Genomic DNA, 27,775 nt, shown 5'->3' with positions numbered 1-27,775 from the left:
ATCCAGGAAAACAGTAAAGGATCTTTTGTGGCCTAAGACTGTTGAGATGACTAATGAAGTCAAAACAAAATAGAACCCAATTTAGAATCATGGCAAAAATACTGACCAATAACAAACTAAAAGATCATTTCAAAATGAATCCTTAATACAATTAAACATTTTATGACAAATTACAGCTGACACTTAGATGAAAAACTTGAATTACAGAGAGATTTGGATTATACCAGACATAAATATCCAAAAATAAGTAAGTGTCCGTAGAACCACTATTCAGTCTAATATGCAGAGATGGAAGAATCCATGAAATGGCCTCCTTGAATCCCTGACAGGCTCTAGTGGGAGCTTACCATGCAGGCACTCCTCCTGCCGTCCTCTGTCTTTTCTTGTTTCACAGCTCCTGAAAAGCTACATACTTCATCTTCAGTCCCAGGTTCTTGCTTGACCTTCACTTGATCAGACTTGAAACTAAGACCTGTCTTCTCAGCAGTTCGTCCTGATGACCCACAGCTAATAAAAAACAATTTAAAAAGTCAAATGTGCTTGTATAATATACATAAAATCAATTATATGAAAGGTAATATTCATTAAAGTGAAAAGAACCAACTTTCTAGAAGATAAAGACACCTTATAATGCAGGTAAAAGAAGTGTGATATAAGCATAGCTTCAAATTCTTTAAAAACGTAGATCAGGGGCACCTGGGTGGCTCAGTGGGTTAATGCCTCTGCCTTCAGTTCAGGTCATGATCCCAGGGTCCTGGGATCGAGCCCCGCATCAGGCTCTCTGCTCAGCAGGGAGCCTGCTTCCTCCTCTCTCTCTGCCTGCCTCTCTGCCTACCTGTGATCTCTGTCTGTCAAATAAATTTTAAAAAATTTAAAACGTGTATAAAACTTTCAGAAGACCCTAAAAACATTTTTATGGTGTGAGGCACTTATACTAAGTCATTAAAGAAATCCAGTAAATAACCATTTTCCCAGACTAGTTAATATAGAATGTTAGCAATTGTTTTTCTCTATAAAAGTAATTTCGATTCTTCTCTGCCCCCAAACTAATGAAGAAAACAGCATTAATAATAGTAGTTCATGAAGCCTCCTGAAAGTAAACTCTATTTTAGCTTTTGAGGACAGGAAATTGGGAGAAGAGAATAACAAGTAGTCAACAACCCAGAATATCCTTATTTGAATCAACAAAATGATAGGTTAAGAGGACAGGTCTATGACTAATCAGTTCTATCTAGACCACAAAGCAAAACCACTGCTGAGAGAAGTGAGTAACTGGTAAGACTGTAGTGCTACTGAGAATGAATACCTTTTCACTCAATTACTCAAGTACTCAAAGTACTTTTCTTTTCAAAGTACTGATTATTTATTTAAGGTATAATTAAAAAGTCAAGCAAGTATTTAATAGCACTAGTCTTCAAAATGCACAAAAACCCAAATTAAAAAAAAAAATGTAGCGTAAATCTTTCCTGCATCGTACTAAGTTATTCAAACTAAAGTATAAAAGTCAGGCAACATTTACACACTGATTCTATCTTATGTCAATACACTCCAATATCATCCCATCTCTTAGCTATGTTCACCAAAAAGGCACAACAAACAACTCAGCAGCAGCTAGTGTCCCTAGTGCCCAGAAGACTGTCTCCAAGCACTATTTCCTCACTAATACAACCATTTCTAAGAAAAATGGTGGGCTCTAGGCCTGAGGCAGGAAATATGTTAAGACAAATCTGAAACATCATTTCAGAACAAGAAATAAGGAAGTTTTCTAAGACTTACTGGGGTTATACCAAAGGCCTAGGAAGCCAAACTGAAAAAGCTCTGATAGGCCAAAGATTGAACAATATAACCCTTCAGTAAAAATAGCATCCTTAATAGTTAGTAATATATAAAATGTTTAAATATATGAGTTCAGGAGATAATAAAAACTCACTGGTCCCTGTTGGAAGGTGCTGGGAATCAACGATTATACAAACAGAAATAAAGAGAAAGAATCTCTTCGCCTGTCCTATAACCAAATAGCCGGTAACAAAAAAGTCTCTCTTTCTAGAAATATTCTAAATTGGTACACGAAAAGGAATAACACAATAATTAAAATACCACTATTTTTCAACTAGTTGGGAAAAAAAAAAAAGAGCTAGGCAAAGATCAATTAATGGTGGCTGTCACAAACAAAAACCGCCAAATGTTAGGTGCCCCTGATGGACGTACATGCCACCATCAATGAAGTGTTCTTCTTGCCTCACCTTCCCCCTGATCAAAATTACCAACACTGAGGAAAAAAATAGCACATACTATATTTAAATGACAAGGTGGGGAAAACTCTGTATGGGAAACAATATATTTCTTCAACATATAAACAGATTTTGATGTCAATATATCTGCAGATAGCAATGGTTCAAAATAATCCAGACCAGGGAGGAATGTATGGGTACACAGAGGAGGCTATAATTTGGTAATTGTTGAAGCCAGGTGATAAGCGTAAGAGTTCAAGGTAATTTTCTACTTTTTAAAATACATGTTCAAAATTTTTCTTTCTTTTTTTTTTTTTTTAAATTTTATTTATTTATTTGACAGAGAGAAATCACAAGTAGATGGAGAGGCAGGCAGAGAGAGAGAGAGAGAGGGAAGCAGGCTCCCTGCTGAGCAGAGAGCCCAATGCGGGACTCGATCCCAGGACCCTGAGATCATGACCTGAGCCGAAGGCAGCGGCTTAACCCACTGAGCCACCCAGGCGCCCCTCAAAATTTTTCTTAAGGGGGAAAAAAAAACTACTAATAATGTTAATACTCACCTGCCTCGACTGCCAGTACTAGAGGTACTAGGGGGTCTCACAGGTGTGTGAGAATTGGATAAACCTAGAAAATAATACATCAAAATGAGTATCAATGCAGATAAGAATATTCAGAATTCCACCTAGTATTTATAGAATTAAAGATGACTATAATGTAATTTAGCAATTCTTGGAAATCAGACCTAGGCTTAGTGTCAAAATCAGGGATGGCATGTATAACCCTTGGCAGGGCAGGCATCAACCAGTTTCTGTCACCTGAGCCCAGACAGGATTCTCAGAATCCTCCTCAGAGCAACACTATCCAATCAATGAGAACTACCAGGTCAAGAGAAAGCTATGTGCCATCTTGCCACAAGCCATCTGGTAAATCTCCTACTTAGAGTCCCAGTAATTACTCATTCTTTTAGAAGTCCTGGATTAATTATATTAAACTTTAAAAATTCTACAACTAAAAATCATATTAATGGTGCATCTCATGAAAGACATCTAAATTTGAACTATTTTTACTCAAGAAATAATGAGGTCGTCTGTTTCAGTAAGAAGTAAGTTACATTTAATTGAAACCAAAAAAAATAAACCCCATAAGCACTTCTGCACTGTCAATCTGTTCAGAGTTGCTTTAATCATTCATTCATAAAAGGGTCAACAAAACAACCGGGTTTTGGAAGAGATTTGTATCTCATAGAGTTGATTAATCATAACTTTAATAGTTGCCAGTAAATTTAAGTTTTTGTTTTAAAATTGCAATTTGAAAATTTTCTTTCCTCAACTTTTTAATTTTTTCAATATCTTATAAGTCATAAATATGGGGTGAAACTAAAGAACTCTTCAACTGCCCATCTGTATCGTAAAATACAAGCAAATGCATCTACATACCTAGCAAAGAATGTGAAAACAGCTGGGGGTTGAGGGAGGGGTAATTAACAGCTCTGAACAGTGTATACTACAGATACATATATTACTTCAGTTAGCTGAAAACGGTCAACTGTATTTGAAGAAATATAGTTAGAAAGAGCCATCAAAAAAAAAGTATGATTTGAGTATATCAATTTGTGTATCAATTTGGCTAGAATTGATTTTTTGTCCAAACACCAGTCTAGATGTTACTGTGAAGGTATCTTTAGATGTGATTAACATTTTAATCACTTGAGTTTCTGCCTAAACCAATTAAGCTCCACAGTGTGCGTGGATCTCATCCAATCAGGTGAAGACCTTAAGAGAAAGGACTGAGGTCCCCAGAAGAAGAAATTCTGCCTCCAGACTCAAGCCTGTAACATTTACTTTGCCCTGGGTCTTCAGCCTGTTAACCTGCCCTATAGCTTGCCAGTCCTAACAATCCTGTGAGCCAATTTCTTAAAATCTCTCTATACACACACACCCCTCCTATTGGTTCTGTTTTTCTGGAGAACCTAATACATATACAGTTGACCCTTAAACAATGTTAGAGTTAGGGGCATTGACCTACCCCCCAATTGTGCAAAAGTCACATATAACTTTTGACTCCCTAAAAACTTTACTGATAAGCCTACTATTGACCAGAAGCCTTAGGATAATATAAACAGTCAATTAACAGATATTTTGCATGATATGTATATTACATTCTGTAATCTTACAGTAAAGCTAAAGAAAATGTTATTAAAAAAAACCGTAAGAAAGAGAAAATACACTTACAATACTGCAATCTCTGAAAAGAATCCACGTATATGTGGACCTGTGCAGTTCAAACCCGTGTTTTTCAAGGGTCAGCTGTAACAAAAGAAACGAGCCAGTGCCTTTGATGGCTTTACCTGATGATCCTGGAGACAGGGCAGAGGGTCCTGGGGAGGGATTCATGGTGCTTGTAGGCTGTGGGGGTAGGTGACTGCCTGAGATGTATCTACTTAGTAGATTATCTAAACTACTTGAACCAGCATCTTCCAACTAAAAAGAAAGAATGAATGATAAATTTGCTTTGATTAAAGCAGAGGAGAAGTTATTAATTTCATTAGTATAACTGCTTATGTTTACAGTTACTAACAAACAGATCATTTGATCAAACTGGCTTACTTGTTGCTTTCTTAGCCTCTCCTGAGGACCCACATAGTTTATAAGTTTTTGTGAACAAAGTTATAATTAATACTTTTCAGCAAATACCTGGGGCAGTTCAAGACAAAACCTAACAATTCACTAAATCCTTCATGCTCTTCTATGAAAATAAAATCGCTTTGACACACTGACTCTTGCTTTTTCTCAAAGCTGATGAAGAACCCTATTTATCAGCATCCTTCTCCATCTGGTCTTCCTTTCTTTATTTCTTTATTTCAGGTGCCAGAATCACCACCTGAACAGAAATTTAATCACGTCAGTGCCTAACCTGAACACTTTAAGAAACACGTGGGGCGCCTGGGTGGCACAGTGGGCTGAGACTCTGTCTTCAGCTCGGGTCATGATTTCAGGGTCCTGGGATCAAGCCCCACAATGGGTTCTCTGCTCAGCAGGGAGCCTGCTTCCCCCCACCTTCTGCCTGCCTCCCTGCCTGCTTGTGATCTGTTAAATAAATAAATAAAATCTTTTTAAAAATAAAGTAAATAAAAAATAAAAAACAGAAAGATTTTAGACTCAAATTAAGGCCCTCAGCCTGGGATATAATGTCCCCTTATAACCTGGGGCAGCCCACAGAAGAACTGAGCCGTTTTCTCACTTACAGGCAAAGTGGTAGGTTAAAGCCAGAGGACCAAGCATCCTAAACATCAGCTTCCTCTTTAAAACCTCCCACTACACTGAAGAACTGTAATGATGAAATAGGAAATATTTATGCAAGAAACAGTAAATACTATTTAATTATGAAAATTACCTTAGGAAAAATTTTACACTACTCCTTAAGAGACGGTCAAACTACTCCTAAATAATGCCAATCTTGAATATGGTCTAACTTGTGCCCATACTTGCCCCTTTAAGCTTCTCTCCCACTAAAAGCAGATTTCCTTTTATGCAAATCTACTTCTTATTCAAGACAGAAAACTGAACACATACATTTACTTCTTGCTCTCCTTTCCTCTCAAAATTACACTGATTTCATGGTTATAAAAACAGGAAAGGATGTCATCAAAGTGGAAACTATTAAGAAAATTATAGAAATATAGCAAGGTAGAAGTGGATTGATAGAAAAATGATTGAAATAAAGTAGGTCACAATATATCACAGGCAAGGGAGGACTCCTCTGAAAAGTAAATAAGCCTTTCTCATTAAAGCCCTTAAAACCCCTCATGTTAGGGGTGCCTGGGTGGCTCAGTGGGTTAAGCCTCTGCCTTCGGCTCAGGTCATGATCTCAGGGTCCTGGGATCGAGTCCCACACAGGGCTCTCTGCTCAGCAGGGAGCCTGCTTCCCTCTATCTCTCTCTCTGCCTGCCTCTCCATCTACTTGTGATCTCTCTCTGTCAAATAAATAAATAAAATCTTTAAAAAAAAAAAAAAACCCTCATGTTAGAAACATAAAGGGCTGAAGGTAATAGCAGGCAGTGAGCTCACTGGAGGGCAATTAAGGAATATCAGGAGTTGTGCCTGGCTGGTGATCACAGCTGTTGGCCAAGAATTCACTTGTAAGCTATAATTATAGGAAAATTCCTAGCTGCAACTAATCAAGTGGAGGGTTTCTAAAGAGGGGGAGCTCCTAATATGGGCCACAGATGGAAGCTGGACAATGTCACACCTAAACACAAAAGAGAAAGGGATGATTTAAAACAGACATGAGGGGCACCTGGGTAGAGCCTCTGCCTTCGACTCAGGTCATGGTCTCAGGGTCCTGGAATTAAGGCCTGCATTGGGCTCTCTGCCTGCTTCCCCCCACCTCTCTCCCTACTTGTGATCTCTGTCGAATAAAAAAAATCTTAAAAAAAAAAAAGACATGAAAGTCCCAGGTTACCTAGAACTCTATCACCAGTTCCTATACTTTACCTGCAATTTGTATCTCTGGCCAGATAGATAGGCCTAAGGCAAGAAGAGTGGACAGATTCTGAAGAGGCAAACTGGAAGTACGTAAAAGGGCCCCCATGACATCACTATAGCCCCCAATAAGGAAATGCTAGCTGACACATTCACTCCCAGGTTTCACTAGACATGGGTAAAGAGTCAGCATTAATAAAGTTATAAGTCTAACTAGAAAAAAAAAGTCTAACTGGAAAAACATTAATTCACTTATTGATTAATTCAATGTTCTTTGAACATGTGTTATATAACTAACTTCTATGAACTAAAAGGAAAAAGACAAGCCAGAGAAGAAATACAAATCATCACTGAACCTAAGAAAAGGCAACCGTGCAAACAAATAAAAGAAATGTAATCAAAAGAAATCAAGAATATTGTTTTACCTATCAGACTGGTAAAGATGGGGAGAAAAGACTGATTCATTTAGTTAGTACTAAGAGCACAGTGCAGAAATGGGTTCCCCACAACATTTAAGTTTACATATGAATATCAGAAATACATAGTTTCCCCAAAACTTCATAATATCCAATACAGTATCCAGATAAATAGTTACTACATATGCCAAATATGAAAAATTCTTTATAAAGAATAAACCATTAGAATATATATCTATCAGGGCACCTGGGTGGCTCAGTCAGTTAAGCATCCAACTCTTGATTATGGCAAGGGTCATGACCTCAGGGTCTCGGAATTGAGTCCTCTGTCAGGCTCTGCACTTAGTTTGGAGTCTGCTTAAGATTTTCTCTCCCTTTCCCTCTGCTCCCTCCAACCCACTCACACACACTTTCTCTCAATACAATCTTTAAAAAAAAAAGAACATTAGATCTATTTATTATAATCTAATCTGAACAGAATCTAATATTCGTTTATGAATTCAAAACATATTCGGGTTCATTATCTATCACCTCAAGGTATAAATTACAAACATTCATTATCACTATGCTGGAAATGGACAGTAGAGCAAAATAAAATACAAGTTACATTGAGAGAATTCTATTTAGATCAACTTCTAATCCTGGATGGCTGTCATGACTACTATATTAAGGTAAATCAACAAATATCCAAAACTGCCTTTGAATTTACTTCTGAGTTGCATTACATAGTTAATGCTACCTTGTCTACTTCCTGTGTAGCCTCCACCAGGCTTCTTACTATTATACCATGGCAACTACAGGATAGGAGAGAAAGTAAGTGATTCTTTTTTTTTTTTTTTTAAAGATTTTTAAAATTTATTTATTTGACAGAGATCACAAGTAGGCAGAGAGGCAGGCAGAGAGAGAGGGAGGGAAGCAGGCTCCCCACATGAGCAGGACCCTGGGATCATGACTGAGCCGAAGGCAGAGGCCTTAACCCTCTGAGCCACCCAGGCGCCCCGAAAGTAAGTGATTCTTAAAGAGAGGACAGGTTTCTTTCCCTTTCTGTTCTTGGTTCGTTTAGTTAACTACTTCCTACTATAGCTGTGCTTTCATGGTAACCACCTCTACTTTTAAAAGTACATGACAGTAACAGGTGTTGGTAAGAATGTGTAGAAACTGAAATCCTCACACACTGTTGGTGGGAACGTAAAATGGTGCATCCACTGTGGAAAAGTTTGGCAGTTCCTCAAAAACTTACACAATATATGACACAGTAATTTCACTCCTAGAAATTTACCACAGAGAACCAAAAACCTGTGCTCATACAAAAACCTGTATAAATAAGTTCATAGCATTATTCCTTACCAGCCAAAAGTGGAAACCCAAATGCCCACAACTGATGAGCCCATGAACAAATGTGGCATATCCATACAATACTCACCCATACAATACTCCTTTTTATGGGTGAGTATTCACCCATAAAAAGGAATTAATAAGTACTGATGCAGGTTACAACAAGGATGGACCTATAAAACACTGCTAAGTGAAAGAAGCCAGACACAAAAGGCCATATATTATATAATTCCACACATGCAAAATGTCTAGAAGAGGCAAAACCATAGAAACATAAAGTAAATTAATGGTTTCCGGAGACTGGGAAAGAGGGAAATGTGATTGCTAATGGACAGTCTTCTGGGGTAATAAAAATGTTACAGAAATAGTGGTAATGGTTCACAATCTTGTACATATACTAAAAATGTTGAATTGCTTATTTTTAAAAATTGGACTTTCTGGTATCTGAATTATATCTCAATTTTTAAAAGTAGGTGATGGGACACCTGGGTGGCTCAGTGGGTTTAGCCTCTGCCTTCAGCTCAAGTCATGGTCTTGGGAGTCCTGAGATTGAGCCCTGCATCAGGCTCTCTGCTCAGCGGGGAGCCTGCTTCCCCCACTGCCTCTCTGCCTACTTGCGATCTCTCTCTGTCAAATAAAATAAAATCTTTAATAAAAAAAAAAGTAGATGATAAAAAGAAAGTCTGATTATGATGCCCAGCTTTTCAAAGATATGTAGCATCTATATTTCCTCCATCTGGTCTCTGTCAGAAAGCACCAAACCAAGGTCAAAACAGCCTAGCAAATTATGTTAAATAAGACAGTAGCAAACCTCTTTTCCTTTTGAAAGTTTCTTAAGACCTGGAACCAAGTTTTATTTATCTTCTTATTCTCAATCACCAAGGACTTTAGCATATATTAAGTACTTAGCAAAACTTGAATGATTCTTTTAACACTATACATACCTCTCTCTAGTTGCTCCAAACCTCTCAATACTAAACCTTTCCAGGCCTACAAACAGGACTGTATCAGGATGGATAGTGGGGAGAAAACCAAACTTGTAATGTCGAGTCTGAGCTTTGAATTCCAACTTTTCCATGTAGTGGGTGACTAGTCACTAACCTTTCTTACTCTCATCCATAAAATAGGGGTATCACATTACCACGAGATGATTTTACATAAAAAACTGATATACTGCCTATGAAAATGCTTTGTAAGCTGTAAGCTCATGACTTAGAAATTTTACTTGAGGGGTGCCCGGGTGGCTCAGTCAGTTAAGCATCTGTCTCTTCATTTCGGCTCAGGTCATGATCCCAGGGTTGTGGGATAGAGCCCTGCTTCAGTTTCCATGCTCAGCAAGGAGTCTGTCTGAGATGCTTTCCCTCTGCCCCTCCCCCTGCTCGTGCGTGCACTCTCTCTTTCAAATTAATAAATCTTAAAAATAGAAATTCCACTTTTTATAGATATATTCTTAAATTTCCCATTCTATATTGTCCAGTCCTTTCAGCACCAATACAACTTCCATTCACTCAGCCAAAAAAGATGTCTCCTAATATTAGGGAAACAATGAGATTTAAAGAATTCACAATGAACTAGTGATTTTGAAGCAATTTTAAAGTTAAAGAAACATCCTTTAAAACTCTTATAAAATCCATTAAATACATAAAAATATTAAAATGCAATCAAGGGCCCCAGTGTCTTATCAATTTCACTGCTTCTTGCTCCCCTGGTGACCCTTGACTCTGAATAACTCATACAATGCATGTGAGGATGACTCAGTATAACTTCAAAGACTATATTTAAATTTATAAACAAAATGCTGTTTGTCAAGTCATTGCCTTGGCTTGATGCGAACAAGCAGTCTGGTGTGCCTACTCCTAGCACCTCAGTGCTTCCACCCGCCCTGCCCACAAGCCAATCTACCAACTTGAACAAGTATTTTGACGAGCACAAGGAGTACTGGCATGTCATGTTACCCAGAGAACTTTCCAAACAAGTACCCAAAACCCATCTGATGTCTGAAGGGAAGTGGAAGAGACCTGGTGTCCAACAGAGTCTAAGTTGGGTTCATTACACAACCCATAAGCCAGAATCACGGACTGTTCTCTTAAATGACCTCTTCCAAAATATCAACAAAAATGAAGTATATCTGGGGATCATGAATTAAACTTTTTCAAATTTACTATATATGTGTTGTAAGGTAGTATTCAGTGAATATCTGAAAATGTACAAATCATTCATCCATAACTGTGCATGAGTTGTACTCTCAGCAATGGAGCTCAGTTAAATGCAACTGGAATTAAGTTACAATAAGGTGGTTTTTGTTTTTGTTTTTGAATTTTTTTTTAAAGTAACTTCTATACCCAATGTAGGGTTTAACTCACAAACCTAAGACCACTGATGGAGCCAGCCAAGTGTTTAAGATAGATTTCTTCTAGTCAGTTTTTCTCTTATTAATAAGTGCCTGTTTGACTTTGTCTATTATTTTTGTATTAAATAGTTTGTGTGCTGCATCCAAAATAAATAAATAATATATATGTATTATTTATTTGCGAGCAAGGAAGTAAGCATGTAGGGGGGAGGGGCAGAGGGAGAGTTCCAACCAGGCTTTACGCTCGGCACAGAGCCTGACACGGGCCCATGAGTTCACAACCTGAGCCAAAGTCCAGTTGCTTAACAACTGGACCACCCAGGTGCCCCCACCAAAAAAATTTTTAATAAAATGCTTCTAGGGTGCCTGGTGGCTCAGTCGGTTAATCAGCTGCCTTCAGCTCAGGTAATGATCCCAGGGTTCTGGGATCGAGCCCTGCGTCTGGCTCACTGCTCAGCAGCAAACCTGCTTCCTCTCCCACTCCCCCTGCTTGTGTTTCTTCTCTCTCACTGTGTCTCTCTTTGTCAAATAAATAAATAAAATCTTAAAAAAATTTAAAAAATGCTTTTAATTCAAATGAATTCATGAAATTTCAGAAGGTACTACAAGATATTTTTCTTCAGGAAAATGCTACAGGTGAAAGGGACAGAAGGCTTTTTTATCCTCTACTTTTCAGTATCACTTTCTCTCTCATTATGCACCACCCTCCACCAAAGTGCCTAATTTCTAGACTTTCCAACTTCTTCCTTTCTTAGTCCAACCTGTTTGCACAAGGGGTACACCATCCCTTTTAGACTTAACAGAAGACTGGCAAATACATGACCACATTTTGGTCCTGCATGTCCTCTCTGGATCCAAATTTGTAGACCGAGTACTTTGTCTAACACAAGGTTTGTCTGTTGGCAAGTGGCAGAAAGATTAACAAAGCCAGTATCTTAAAACTTTAAAATACTGAGGCATGCTGGTTTTAGCATATATAAGTTTTAAAAATCAAATATTATATTCTACTCTTTGGAAATTTCAAAACACGTTTCTCCTGAAAAATGAAAGGGGAAAGGAGAAAGGAAAGAGGAAAGGGAAGAGGGAAGGAAGAGGGAAGAGGGAAGGGAAAGGAAGGGAAGGGAAGGGAAGGAAAAGAAAGAAAAGATATACCCTTGGCTCCTTAATTAACATGAGGTTTTAAATCCCTCATTCAACTTAGATACAAACCTGTATGGGTGGAATATCTGGCAGTGATGGAAGGTTTTCAGGATTGGTAACTGAGGGGATTAGCTCTATTGCTGTAACAGACGGGCTGGTGGGACCTCGATTTGCATTTGCCATGGTAGCGGTAGTAGGGCTGGTCGGATTGATTGTGGTGTTGTGCACCGACACAACAGGAAAGGGTCCAGCATGCCCTGGGTTTGAGTGCTGTTAAGAAAAAAGATGTTATCATTAAATGATCTGCCAAGATATCCTAATATGAACTATACCTTCACAACACTTTTTAGTTTAGGGAAGATTCACAAATGTTTGACACCTGTGACTGAGAAACAAAAGTAAACACTATCTTAACAATAGCCAAGACACAGAAGCAAACTGTGTCCATGCACAGATGAATGGACAAGGAAGGCGTGGTATGTATGTGGGTCTGGCCATGTATAAAATGTGTATGAGTGTGTTTGTATACAGAGTATTATTCAGCCATAAAAAAAGAGGCAATCATTTGCCACAGCACAGATGGACCCTGAAAGCATCATGCTAAGTAAAATAAGACAGAGGAAGACAAATACTATATGATCTCATTTATATGTGGAATCTTAAAACAAAGCAATTGCACAGAAAAACAACTCAGATTTGTGGTTTCCAAAGGCAGAGGATGGGAGAAGGGGGAACTGAAAGTGGTCAATGGGAAAAGTACAAACTTCCATTTGAGATAAAAAGTCCTATGGATGTGACATATACAATACAACCATAGTTTTAACACTGTTGTATGATATACAGGAAAGCTGTTAAAAGTAAATCCTAAAAAAGATGTGGTACGTGTGTACACACACACACTACTCAGCCATCAAAAAGAGTTAAATCTTGCTATTTGCAATGATGTGGGTAGAGCTAGAGTCATATTATCCTAAGCAAAATCAGTCAGATAAAGACAAATGCCATGTGATTTCACTCATATGTAGAATTTAAGAAACAAAACAGATGAACATATGGAAGGGGGGGGAAGAATAGAAAAAAAAGAGAGAGAGGGAAACAAATCAGAAGAGACTCTTTAAAGACAGAGAACAAACTAAGGGTGGAGAAGGGGGGTGGGTGGGAGGTGGGCTAGGTGGGTGATAGGCATTAGAGGGTACTTGTGATGAGCACTGGGTGTTGTATGTAAGTGATAAATCACTGAATTCTACTCCTGAAACCAATATTGCATTGTATATTATCTAACTAGAATTTAAATGAAAAACATGAAAAGAAAACAATAAATCCTATGAGTTATTATAAGGAGGAAAAAAATTTGTTTCTCTTTTTATTTAACTATTTATCTATTTAACTGTTTATCTATATAACATGATGGATGTTAGCAGAAGCTATTGTGGCAATCATTTCACAATATATGTAAAATCAAACCATTATGCTGTAAGCCTTTATACAGTGATATATGTTGATAATTAATCAATAAAACTGGAAAAAAAGAGTAAGCCTTCTCCAACTTATTCCCCCCAAAAAAGATCAGAATTCAAACTTGGGCTTTTCATTTTCCTACTAATTTTTGTGTAGTTGTTAGGAAAAAGCAGACTTGCCAATAACTTTCCACCTGTCAACCTGGTGATAGAATGTTATAGAATGTTAGTGATAGAATGCTGGTAATATAATGTTAATTCAGAACAAAACTAAAGATAAATAGATCACCTGAAAGCCCCCAGAGGTTTCAAACATCACACCAGGAAAGCCACTGCTCTATTTATATTCTTCTTTGACACTTTTGTCTTTTTAAAAATAAAAATAATTGTGAAAAACTACTGTGCACTGTATAACTGATAAGGTAAGAAAAAACAATGAATGTATAAATAGAAATATGACACCAATTCCCGACTGTAATACTCTGTGACTTTAGGTACATCACATCTCAGTAATTTAGAAATGTGGCTAATACCTCACTTGTCTCATTGTGAAGAACCATTAGGAGGACCATCTTTCAAGGTAACATAGACAAAAGAATCTTTGGGAAACAAATTACACATGTATCAATAAATCATTAGAAATTTAAACACAAAATTCTAACATCCAGTGATTTCTGTAGGAGCCCTGAAGCCTGATTCCGTAGCTTCTGCACTCTTCCAAAGGGTGTACCTGTCTCCTGATAATACTTGAGGGTTTTCCACATACTAATGGGTACATGGGTATGTTAACATCTTTAAGGAAACTAATGTCCATTTCTTCAACCTTCGTAAGTATTTTTTCCCTAAAGAAAACCTGATTTCCCTAGGAATGTGCCAGATTCTACAGGTTCTCATCCTCTACTTCTTTCATAATTACCCTTCTCCCCCAAACCTCAAAACAGCATACCTCCGACCCAATCCTAATCTTATCTAGCATATGCTCTGGGGCAGAAAATAACTGCTATGAGTGTCAAACTGATGAAAACGTGCACCCAGCTCAAAAACCTGGTAACAGATCTGTAAGTGGGTTCTGATACCGGATGATCAACAAAAACCAAAGATATGAAGAGACTGTCAAATGATAAAAAAAGATTTATGAAACAGTACTAAAAGCTCATTTTGAATTTGTTTATAACCCACAAAAGTTCAAACAACTGAGGAAAATAAGAAAATTCTTTTAATTACCAGATATAGGCTTTTGTGAACAAATTTCCTGAGGATCATGAGAAAACAAAACCAGAAAAAAACAGTAATGAAAATTAATGTTGAATTCTAACTTACTCTAAAAGTGACAGACATGCAAGTATATATAAATAAATAGGAAGGGAGAAATAACTCCATCTATCTCATAAAGAAATGCATACATAGAAGAATTTTACTTTTATGATTCCTAATATTCTTTTTTTTTTTAAAGATTTTATTTTTATTTATTTGACAGAGAGAAATCACAAGTAGATGGAGAAGCAGGCAGAGAGAGAGAGAGAGAGAGGGAAGCAGGCTCCCTGCTGAGCAGAGAGCCCAATGCGGGACTCGATCCCAGGACCCTGAGATCATGACCTGAGCCGAAGGCAGCGGCTTAACCCACTGAGCCACCCAGGCGCCCGATTCCTAATATTCTTAAACAATTGTTTAGGAATTATTGTAATGAAAATCTGGTCCTGAAAAAAATCTTTTTAAGTTTAACATATTGTCTTACTGTTGCTGGAAATTTAAGAATTTTTAAAATTGAGAGACATTTTTCCCACAGAAAACTGCAACTAACTGATTTGTAAGCCTATCAAACGCAAGTACATTAAGATAAAATTCTGTAGAAAAAATAGAAGAGCAATTCAAGTCCAAGGAGAAAAGACAATAAAATTTTGATTTCAAAAAAGAGCTTGCTGGGCGCCTGGGTTGCTTGGTGGGTTAAAGCCTCTGCCTTCAGCTCAGGTCGTGATCCCGAGATCCTGGGATCGAGCCCCACGTTGGGCTCTCTGCTCAGCAGGGAGCCTGCTTCCCTTCCTCTGTCTCTCTGCCTGCCTCTCTGCCTTCTTCTGATCTCTGTCAAATAAATAAATCTTTAAAAGAAACAAAACAAAACAAAACAAAAAAGAGCTTGCTACAGTATTTGGGATTCTAGTGGATTGGTTTATAAGAATGATACAAAGGTTTTACTTTATAAAGTCAATATTTACAATATGCCAGAAAATACGTCCTCAGCAACCATTTAAACTTAAGCTTATAACAGAACTTTAAAATGCCAACTGTAAACGTGAAGGAGTACTTATTTTTCAAGTCTTTCCAGAGGTACTTGGGCCTAAAAGTTGAAGGACCACTGCTCTGAGACTGTTTATCCAACTGAGACTGTTTATACAACTTTAGTATACAGATTAATCTGAGAGTTAAATAAAAATATACTATTTCTAAGTATTCTGCCCTTAGAAATTCTGCTTCAGTAACTATGGTTCAGAATCTATTTCTGACAATAACCCCTGCCATTCTGATGGTCATGAAAGGATGCTTTGAGAAATAGCACTATAACATTATAAAATTAACTTTATTCTTTTGTAACTAGAAATCACATGTAAAAGTAGCCTGATTTTATAATCCTAACTTCTATTCGAATATAACCTGCTATTCAGGCAAAAATTAGAAAACATGTTTCTAAATACATTTATTTTTAAGAGTAGGCACATCTATATCCTTAAAAGAAAAATATGCAAAGAGAAGGAGGGAGGATTAAATAATTAAATAACATATAGCATAGCGTTATTGTTTTCAAAGTCCCTTTTATAGATTAGGTTCCAAATACCACATTAAAACATTAGAAGAACAATTTCAGGACACTGAGGTTCTAATCTTGACTTTACCATTACCCCTTGTGATTATAGATAAATAGCTCCTTTGTTTTTTACTTCTGTAAAATGAATTGGTTAGACTAGATTAGAGGTTCTTAACCCACAGTATATAATGAGTTGAATGCCATTAAATAAACTCTTAAAACTGAATTCATGTATATGTGTATTTTTCTGGGACAAGAAGATACACAGCATCAATCAAATTCTCAAAGGTATCAATGGCCACACAGCAACCCCCACCCCCAACTGATTAAGAAGCATGACGTCTTTTAGTTTGAAAATTGTATGATTCTTACAAATGTAACTCTAGGCATACTTGTCTTTGGAGGTGTGGCTGCATCATGGAATACTGAGGGCCGCTGTGCCTGGGTATCCCTGGTATTCGGGCAGCATTCTGAGCCAATCTCATCTGATGGGCTTGGAAAGCTCCACAGTTCATGTTGCTTCTTTGCATTGTTTGCACACTGATCAATCTTGGAGGCTACAAAAGGCAGAAATTGCATTTATGTCATAATATTTTTTATAAATTTACTTTTCAATTATAAAATGTTATGGTAAAAATCATTCAGTCAGGACAGAAGGGCATAAAGTAAAAAGTGTAAGTCACATTCGCCCCCCATCTCTAGCCCCAATCCCTTCCTCTCAGTATATGTGTGTGTGTGTGTATTTAAAGCCCATTAACATTAACTTATCCAACCCTGGATTAATGGTTTTGATTTGGATGGGGAAGGGAAGATCAGGAGAGATACAGGGATGCAAATGATTTGAACAAATACCTAAAGAATTTATCAGATTGGGGTGCCTGGGTGGCTCAGTCGGCTAGGCATCTGACTCTTGATTTCAGCTCAGGTTGTGATCCCAGGGCCGTGGGATCAAGCCCTATGTGGGACTCCACATTCAGTGTGGCATCTGCTCCAGATTCCCTCTCCCCTAACCCCTTCTTAAATAAATAAGTAAGTAGGTAAGTAAGTAAGAATTTATCAGATCCTAGGCAAAAGCTATCTGGCCTTCTGGCCCAAAACCACATATGAAAAACAAAAAGTATCTGGTCTGGAGGAATAAAATCTTTTGCTCCTCCATAGTACTAGTGAATTAATTTCGTTTCCCATGGTAAGTATTTTATTTAACACCTTTTCTCACATCTTCCCCAAATCCCTGCCAAACCCAGAGCAAATATTTAAACTCTAACCACTGAGCTCTGTCCATGTTAGTAACATTGAAATGTGTAATGCATCCTTACAGGACAGAGTGTAATCTTGAGGCCTTCATAATTTTTGCCAATCATGCCATGATGTGATAATACTCACCTGTTGCTGTAACATCTGTGGGGCTGCTTGTCTAGGGTGCTGCTGTGTTGTGGTTGTGGTTGTTGATACAGGTGCAGGAGGCTGCTGCATTCTCATCTGTTGCAACTGCTGATGTTTCTGTGCATATACTTGCTGTTGCATGTGCTGGAGTCGAAGCTGTGCTAAGTTAATCTGTCCAGGGGTTTTACTAATGTGGTTTGTCCCTGGAGGAACTTGCCCAACTACAACATTAGGAGTATAACCAGGAGCTGGTTTACTCTCTATTACTAGATTACCTGAAGGATTTAAAAAATGAGAATAATTTGCATATAAATGATTAAATCATCTACTTTGTGGATTAGTCACTATCTTTTCCTCTCTCCTTTGACAACTATCAGCACTCAAAGCTTCTGACAGTACAGCAGAGATGGGAGCTAGGTTTAAAGATAATAAAAATCAGAAACCGTCCAAAGACAAACAATTGACTTTTGATTCTTCAGAATAAATTATATTACCTGCCCGTATTCTTTATTTACATTTACACACAAGCATAGAAATTTAAAAATCTGAAAGAGGTATCTGCAGAAGAGGCCCATTCAGTCAGTCAAAATCAAGTCTCCCAGACTGATTCAAGGATACCTAAGATTGCTAATGCTGATGCCATCTGCCTTTGAACTGCCACAGCCTGCAGGGCAGAGTATGACACCGCTCCAAAACTGTCTGCGGAAACATGGAATGTTTTAACCACTTACGTCTCTAAAAATGAACGTTTTCCTTGTCTCTCACAAAGCCCACTGTTTTCTAAGAACAGAAAGCAAATTTTAGGAATGTCTGATATAAGGCAGAGTTGGCAAACCTTTCCTTTAATGAGTCAGATATTTTAGGTCTTGCAGGCCATATAAGATCTACCCTATGTTCTTTCATTCTCATTTGTTTTTACAACCCTTTAAAATGTTTGTTTAAAGTCTGTTTAAAAAACAAAATTGGCTACCATGCCACACAAAAACGGTTTGCCAATGCCTGATCTACGGCTATAACCAAATTTTAATGTACATAAAGACTACATTTTTACAGAAATTAATCCACCTCTGCTTTTATAACTTCCAATGGTGAGGACCTATGCTGAAAGTGAGTTTACTCAATCTGTAGACAATTCTAACTGTTGGGAAGTTTTTCGCCTTTGTTGTAAATTGAGCTATTTGTCTGTCTCCCTGTAACCCTCACCTACGGTCAGGAGGTCCACACTGTGAAGTAACAAGAGTAAAGTCCATTTCTCTTTCATGTGGAAAAGAGCCACTCATATCTTTCAAACCTTCCTCAGTATATGACTTTCTGACACATCAGCATCCTGGAAGTCCTCCTCTAGTGGACAATTTGGTACAATTAATATGCAAACTACTAAACATCTAATAAATTCCTCCAGAGAATGAAGCCCCGTTTGCTAAGTTTTCGACATAAAATAGTCATTATCAATTTTAAAAGATGTGAAGGAAACGTTAGCAATGATACACATTATTAAAATCTACACATAGGAGATTCTCAACATCCTTATAGATGTCATGAACATAGCTCAAGTTGAGTTTCCAATGAGGAACATATTTTCCAAGAAATTTACAGGTTAGAGTGAAGCTTTAAGTATTTAAAATTTGCTTGAGATGTTTTCTCCTCCTAATTCACTGTTCCCAGTTACATTCATAAAGCTAATTATTTCTCACCTAAATTGACTACATTCTTTGCCCAGAAGGTGGGATCACAATGGAAACGAATTGCTCCATTAGCAGCAGGCACAGGATCACACCGTGCTTTCAAAATATGGCGCAATTGAAAAGTAATCTTAAAGGGAAAAAATTCACATTAGTCTTAAAAATTATAAGTATCACAAAAACATAAATGATAAAGACATAAAAAGCTCATGTAGCCCCGTAATGTCAATCTCAGATGAGACTGTATGTGTTTAAAAGACTAACTATATAAGCAATCAAATGCACATGCTTGAACTTCTGATATTTCTAGTGATAAACTACATTATGATACAAAGTATCTTCAGGTCAGTGAATATACTGTATGATTCCATTCATATGCAATTCTAGAAAATAAAAGAAATCAGACTAGTGGTTGCCTAGGGTTAGGAGTAGGGGGGAATAAGGAACTTTTGTGGGTGGTGGAATTTTTCTGTATCTTAACATGGTGGTGGTTACACTTGCAAAAATACAAAATCTATACTTCATACAAGTGCAGTTCCCTGAAGGAAATGCCTTAATAAGTCAACTTAAAGACCATAAATATACTATACTATGTGTCTCACCAGTCGCTTGCTGTACAGTAGTGCTGTGCTGCTGCCACTCGCAATTGCCCAGTTTGTAAAGTTCATAACGTGCTTCACCTGCCGGGAAAGGCCTGTAATGTCGTTCTGCTGCTGCAGTAACTTCATCTGTCTTTCTTTTGTAACGTTCTGAAACAAAACAAGAATTCAATGAAAAATTCTATGTGAAAAATTCAACTCACAATTTTTATTGCAAAGGAACAGAATACCTACATTACTTTTTAAAATTAGGATAAGTTGACAAGCACCTCATTATTTAATGAGTCTCTGATCCAAAAAAAAAAAAAAAAAATTCACTAAAAAAAGCAGACCTAAAACTTAAGTTCTCTAAGCTAACAAGGGACATTCCATATACAGATATTAATGTTAGTTGATGTCTCTCTTTTCCTTCAGAAGATAAAAATGTCCTTATTAAAAACAGTATCTATTAGGCTGATGCAATACACAGAATCTATGGCATAATGAGCTGACCTTTAGAAATATGATACACTCAACTCTACTTTTCAGACGAAAGAAAATTTTGTGTTGCAAGTGCCATCTACTGGTGCATCATGAAGCTGGAGTTAAAATCTCTTCCTTTAAATACTTAAGACAAAATGAGAAACTAATTCGAAAGTTCTAAGAGCAGAGTTAGCGAAACTTTTAAAATGACAAAAGTTCATAAAAGAACAAGAAAGTGAGTAAGAGTTGAAGGACGAGTTCGGGGGGAAATGCTGCAAAGTAAAGTTAAACTATCTGGGAACAAAACTCATAGAAGCAACAGGTGATGTTCTATATACACTCTGACATTTGGCATGCCAAACAACATATCTACTTGGTACTTAGCCTTTTCTTAATGCCTCAAGTTGATTTACTGGACAATTTTTTTTCCCTAAGAAAACAAATTGCTCATTTTGTAATGTAAAACAGGTGACAAAAGTATTCAACTGATTGTAGCTTGATTCACAACTTCCCTGGAAATTATCCCTTTTACAAAGCTTAGGAAAACCTCTATTTTAAAGTTTAAGAACGTTATTACACTAGGAAACATCTATTGTTTAAATTCAGCATATTAGGAGTATTTGGCAGATTTATCACTTGGTATTTCTGTATATTTTAGTATTAGGAGGCATCTTTTCACTCAAAAATTCTTGAAACAGTTTAAGAACATTACTTTAGACCTATACTTAAAATGTACTTGCAGTAACTTAAAAGGCTATCAAAAACAGTTGCTGCTCAATACTCTCCATTCACAGTCCTTTTGAAAACAAAAATCTAACAGTTAAATGCATCAGCTGGATGTACAATAGGAAAGAGACCTCCAATTTTAAGAGTATGTGTGAGAGTACTTTTAATCTCACAACTGTGTCTCAATAAAAAAAAAAATGTATTTCAAAAGACAAAATTCAGAAATAACACTGCCAACATAATTTCTTTCATTTCTATTTAACTATGTGTCTAATATTTCTACAATGGTCTGTGAAGGAATGAAACAGACAAAAAAAATACTGTGGAAAATTTGAGGTTAATAGTAATGGAAGTAAAAAAACCAAATACATAGTTTAAATTGCTACCATTTAATGGTGCAGAAAACACAAACCTGTATCATCTAATCCTACTACAGAGCACCAAATTTCGAAAACCAATCAACTCTGTTCAGTAGAGGGGATGCTTTGTTCAAGACTTAATTTGGATTTCACAAATTGACTGAATTCTTATCTAAAAATTTGTATCTACATATTAATCTCTAAATATGCAACACAAATACAGTACAACAAAATTATCATTAAGTTTAAAGTTTATAAATTTCAAAATGAGCACCATTTTTAGCAAAACTGTGGAATATTTTTAAAAGAAAAGTAAAACACACAAAGGCTAGACATTCACATGTAAAAATTAAATTAAGGCCCTATCTCGGGGAAGGGAAGGATGTAGCAGGTTGGCTTTGTCTTTGTTTATAGAACATTTTAGTAATAATTCTTTCATTCCTAAGAGGACAACTCTATCTCCTAATTTATGCAGCTAAAATCACTATTATTAAATTGGACTGCAAATTAACTAACTCAATAAAGCTCTATTTTCCAATAGAAAATGAAATTTTAAAAAATGTTTTTAACTTTCTTTACTTCCATGCCCCCCCCAACCACTCTAAAAGAGCTTTCAATAAACATTAAAAACAGCTAAAGAGCAACAGAAGCAGTTTTTGTTTTATTTTGGCTTTGAACCGTACCTCTAGCTGCTGTAAGAGAGATTTTCCTTTCTTATTAATTTCATTGATAAGGGTGAAAATGGCCACTTTAATTTCCTGTTCTACTCGTTTGTTAGTCTCATTTACTTCTTTTATCCTGAATAAGAGAAATGCATCATTAGGTTATTTATCCTATGTCTCTGAATCATCAACTATTACAGAAATTCATCGAACTGGGCACTTAAAGAGAGTAATTAAAATTAAACCTTTGTCAAAATGTACAACTTATGTTTCGGTAGACCTGAGCAGTCAATTTGGTCCAAACAAGTTATATATAAAGAATGGAATATGTAGTAATTTTAAATTAAATTTATAAAGGCCAGTTTATTAGTCTAGATGGCAATCTCCTTTAGTTTCTATGACATGAATGTGATACATAAACATCTGACATCAGCAATTGCTGTCTAGTGTCAAATATGGCATGTTGCATCCACTAAACACTTTTTAAGAAAAATGTGCAAAAAAGAACAATGTTGCAAACAGTAATTATCAGTTAGAATAATAGGAATTAAGCTTTGAAGCACTTATTTTCTCCTATAACTTAATCACTTCAAATGTGGGTTCTGATACACGCTCCCACCCCATCCCGCATAGGTTCTTCCCAAAACAGTTTTCCTACTGTACAGAATTAAGGATATAAAACAACTTCAATCCATTTACAAAATGTGCCAGATGTTTTAGAATAGGTATAAGCCCCCATTTCGGTAATAAAAGGTTTAGTTACAGATTTGAAACAGCTAATAACCTATTTCATAGAGTGGGGAGAGGGATCCCACCAATATAAATACATAAAATGTTAAACCACCAAAGAAAGTAGCCTTCAACTTTTATACATTCTACTTCTTTACAAACTATTTCCCATACTTTCAACCTCTAAAATGTCTTTTATTTGCCCAATTCAAATTTGAGTAACTTTAATACAGTCTGAGTAATTATAATGTAATTTTCCCTCCTTTGTCTATATTTCAGCACTTGTTTGGGCACTTATTTGAAAATTTTATTCAGTTCTGTCCTTATCTTACTAAAGTAAGTGGAAGATGTCTTTTTAAAAATAAGAGAGCTAATTACTATGATAATGTAGGATTCCAACTTAAAATGACTCAGCCACAGACTAAAATCATTGAACATGCTAAAAGCAGAGAACTGTTAGCCACAGTCAAATCCTCATTGGATTCAAGCAGGTCTATATGTGTTCAATTGTGAAGAAATAAATCAATGTACATTTAAAAAATGGAGACAGATCATAAAAGAGTGTCTAAAGGGAAGTATTACTGGAGATTTCAATACTTTAAAATAAATCTGAAGATGAAATCATTAGTCTCCCCAACCCTCTATAATTTTATAACACATAAATCTCTTGTTCTACTTTTCTACAAAGATTCAGAAACACATATGCAAAATATGTACAAAGTATCTATATAAAAATATGGGACTGCCTTATGAATCAACTATCTTTCTCTGAAAAGGACGTTCATCTATTATTTATGAGAAGACAGCTCCCACCCTCTCCAGTATCACCCACAACATAGCAGAATCACTAAAACATCCTGACTTTTTCCTAACAATTAACCATCCATAAATAGTGTATGCAATATATTAGTGTAGGGATATACAGTTGACCCTTGGGCAAAGTGGGGGTTAGGAACACCTACCCCCATGAAGTAAAAAATTCACGTAAACCTTTTGACTTCCCAAAGGCTTTAGCTAATAGCCTACTGCTGACCAGAAGCCTTACTGCTAACATACAGAGCTTAATCAGCTTAGCATGATTTATGTTATATGTATTACATATTATAATCTTACAATCAAGTTAGCTAGAGAAAAGAAAATGTTGTATTTATTGAAAAAATCTGTATAAGTGGACCCTCGCAATTCAAATCCATGCTGTCTTAGATCTACACCTTCAGAGTAGCCTTTTCTTTTGGTATCACTGATTCTTAAGATGAAAGTTCTACTACCTTATAGTCTAATATATAATATACTATTCATTCATCAATTTAATACTTTTGAATATTGTCATTTTCTATCATTTTAATCATCAAAAATTAACTTAAATATCCTAGAAGTACCTAAAAGTCCCATTATTTGTGAAACTGAAAAACAAATACTTATAACCCTATTCATACCCTCAGGAATATACAGATTTTAATTATACCAGCTTCAGGTGTTCATCTTTCTACAGAGTCCTCACCTTGTTAATGTACTCCTTTATGGAACTTACTCCAACTTGACTTATCAATAAATTTAGTTCATTTAGAAATGAACCTGAATAGAATTTTTAAATGCTGATGGTATTACTGATAAAAATAATGCCAATAGTTAAAATTTGAGGGCTTACTATGTGCCACAAACTGTTCTATACATTCATCTTATAATACTACTACTAAGAGAAGTAGTATTTTTAATTCTTGCTTTACAGTTGGGAAGGTAAATTTATCCACCATTCTTTTCATACTCTCCTCTATACTATGTCTTCCACAGAGTTAAAATTTGTAATTCAACTCTCCATGTATTAGTTGCTTTTTCCACAGTAATTTAAGGCTTTACAAAGTTTAGAGTTTTGCTGATTATAAAGTGGTCAAAGATGTATCTTAAGAGGACTCAAAATTCTGGTGAATTAAATCTTACTTAACAAGTATTATAATCCAAACTCAAACTTTTATCATTTACCCTTCCAAAAATGTGTTTTCTATGTATGCTTAGTATGTAAACTGACTTACTATTTTTAATAATTCTTTAAGTGAAATTATGGTTTTAAGGCAACACACTTACCTATTCTGCACCTGAGTAGCTGCAAAATGAACATAATTCTTCTTCTCAAGAAGCTTAGCCAGTAGATTCTCAATTGCACCTTTCTGGTTTTGAAAAGCTTCTTCCAAAAACTGGTATCTTAAAACAGGAAAAAAAAAAACTACATTTAGAACAGAAAATTTATTATTAAAATCCTTAAAATCAATTGCTACATGACTCAAACTTATGACCTTATTGAAACGATCAATATTCTATGCTGCCCTCACATACCTTACCTCGACAGCAACTCTTAACTACAAATCCTTTCCCTTCTGACCCAAGCCTGAGAAGCCATTTGGTAAGACAAAAAAAAAATTAACTTAAGAACTGCTCAAATGCTCTTATGTTAGAATTTTGATTCAGAATTACATTTTTTAAACATCCAAATATTGGAATACGTTGTATACATTTTAAACCATAAAATATAACATTATAGAAATACTTTCAAAAGTGGAGGAACTACCCATAGTTTTAAAATCATAAAACCACTACTACTACTACTGTGATATATATTCCTTGGGCTTTTTATTATGTATTTTTAAATACAAGTATATACAATGTATGTGCAATTTTACACCTGACTTTTATCTCATCTTTACAATCACCACTTGAAATAATTTTTCAGTTCTCCATACTATGTAGTCAAATTTTTCCAGAAGAGTTGAACCAATTAAAAATCACCAACACTAGTTTTATTGTAGCTTTGTCAACATGAGTGGTATCTGTTATTATTTCTTAATATTATTGTGCAAAAATTTATACTTAATAGTAAAGACTACAGGTTTTTGGCTACTAGGAAGGTAGGATGGTTTTCTTTCCTATTTTTATTCCCTTTGTGTGAGTTACACATTAAGTTGACAAATATTTTTGGGATTCTTCTGTATGCTAGGGATACATGAGTAAATAAATCCATTACTGTTCATATTCTTATAATAGGCACACATATGAAATGATACTATACTGTGGTAAGAACTGTAATGGAGGGGAGCCTGAGTGGCTCAGTCTGTTAAGTGTCTGCCTTTGACTCAGGTCATAGTATCAGGAGTCCTGGGATTGAGCCCCACATCAGGCTCCCTGCTCTGCCTGCTTCTTCCTCTGCCTGCTGCTCCCTATGCTTTCTCTCCCTCCTTCTCTTAGATAAATAAATAAAATATTTTCAAAAAAAGGAACTATAATGGAGATATAGTCTTAACAAGAACACAGCCTTAATACCAAGGAAAGCTTCACAGTGAAGTGGGAATAGTATTATCATAAGCTAAATACAGAGACATATTTAAGGAACTACAAAGACTTCAATTTAGCCAAAGAAAGCCAGGCAAAGGTCAGAATATGAGGTAGTAATTATAAAATCTAGAATAAGGCTGTAAAGGGCTGGGTGTACCATGCTAATGTTTGGATTTTATCTTCTTAGTAATGGGAAACCCTTGAAAAATTCTAACCAAGATATAATAATCAGATTTATGCTCCAGGAAAATCATCAGACAGAAATATAAAAGATAAATCCAAAGAAGAGAGAACAGGATGACCAGCTACAACTCTATGACAGAAGCTCAGATAAGGTATCATAATACAATACTAGCTGGCACAGCTGCACAAACAAGCCTGAACAATGGACTCTGTCAGAGAAATCAGCACCTTTGGTGATTTGGGAGTTTACATGCTGCAGTTAAAGTAAGGTCTATGGTATGACCTAAAAATTAAATGCCTAGCTAAGACACAGTCAAGAAAAGGTCACTGGAAATGAGTTCAAGATACTTACAAAGGTATAATTGTCTATGTAGATACTGAAATCATTAAAGGCAGGAATTGAGATTAAGACTAAGACTAAGAGTATCTAAATTTCTGTGCCTTTAGTGAAGGTCTCACTTAAGGCAAATTTAGGAGAAAAGGTTAAAAAGTTGTGAACACTGAGGAAAGTTTGGTAAGATGAAGGAAAATTTTGCTTAGTGCTCGGGTTCAAGGCGTGAAGGCAAAATGGACAGCAATATAAGGAATGGTGTAACAGGATATTCAGCAAGTGAGGTTTTTATTTTGTTCGTTGCTTTTAAGAATATTTTATTGTAATAAAGCATACATAATAAAACTGGCCACTTTAAGAATTTTAATAATTTGTTTTTAAAGCAAAACAAAATGAAGCAAGAAAACAAAACCCAAATCCTGTCTGCAATGTAAAGTATAATAACACTTTATGATTTATGTACAATATTAAACAGCAAAAAAAGATGTGGGAGTTTTAATTTTAAGTTAAAACTATCAAAATTAATTAATTAAAACTATCTAATGTTAGATAGATACATAATCCAAAGATTGTTGTTTCATTTCATTCTTTCATTGAAGAACATTTGATTTACTCCATACACAATTTCTGTATGTCCAAAATAAAATTTTACTTTGTTAAATCTGTATAAATGAAGTAGGAATATGAGGTTACCATGCTACCATGACTCAATGAGCTTTAAATTAACATAAAGAAAGATCTTTTGACACAGAGTTTTATTATGTCAGTAAATAGAAAGGCACCTGGTAGAAAGATCAACCAGTATCATAATTCACAAAATTGTAATTCATAAAATTTAACCTGGTACTAATTTATTTCTCTCTCACTTCAATATAAATGTTTCAGAATCCTGTTTCTAGAAACGTCTTGTTGATTCATGTGAACAAGTATTAAGCAAACAAACTATGATATCCCTACATTTAAGTATGTGGTTTCTTAACCACTTACACAGGAGTTGACATCTGAGCTGGATGTTTACGGATGAGTAAGAGTACTTGAGGTAAGCCCTCACACTGGGGGAAAACAAAATCTGAATGTGTATTAGTACATAGTTCTGAAGCTGTCATCTTCAAGGCTACGGAAAAG

General features: G+C 35.9%; 1 protein-coding gene across 2 annotated transcripts in view; it reads right to left on the bottom strand.

Annotated features, from left to right (window-relative positions):
- Positions 1 to 27,775, bottom strand: part of TRIM33 (tripartite motif containing 33) — a 117,388-nt gene that overhangs the window by 13,712 nt on the left and 75,901 nt on the right. For both annotated transcript variants that reach the window (XM_004769892.2, XM_045081878.1), the window contains exons 5-14: positions 24,895 to 25,011; positions 22,105 to 22,219; positions 19,878 to 20,024; positions 19,288 to 19,405; positions 17,594 to 17,868; positions 16,603 to 16,767; positions 12,023 to 12,223; positions 4,579 to 4,711; positions 2,792 to 2,855; positions 348 to 507 (exon numbers count right to left, since the gene is read on the bottom strand). In XM_004769892.2, coding sequence (XP_004769949.2) covers positions 348 to 507; positions 2,792 to 2,855; positions 4,579 to 4,711; positions 12,023 to 12,223; positions 16,603 to 16,767; positions 17,594 to 17,868; positions 19,288 to 19,405; positions 19,878 to 20,024; positions 22,105 to 22,219; positions 24,895 to 25,011 — 1,495 coding nt within the window. The remainder of the gene's footprint in view (positions 1 to 347; positions 508 to 2,791; positions 2,856 to 4,578; positions 4,712 to 12,022; positions 12,224 to 16,602; positions 16,768 to 17,593; positions 17,869 to 19,287; positions 19,406 to 19,877; positions 20,025 to 22,104; positions 22,220 to 24,894; positions 25,012 to 27,775) is intronic.

The sequence above is a fragment of the Mustela putorius genome, unplaced genomic scaffold, assembly GCF_011764305.1.
Source record: "Mustela putorius furo isolate JIRA1106 unplaced genomic scaffold, ASM1176430v1.1 tig00000585_pilon_pilon_pilon, whole genome shotgun sequence".
Classification (NCBI taxonomy): domain Eukaryota; kingdom Metazoa; phylum Chordata; class Mammalia; order Carnivora; family Mustelidae; genus Mustela; species Mustela putorius.
This window is presented reverse-complemented; position numbering and strand designations above follow the sequence as displayed.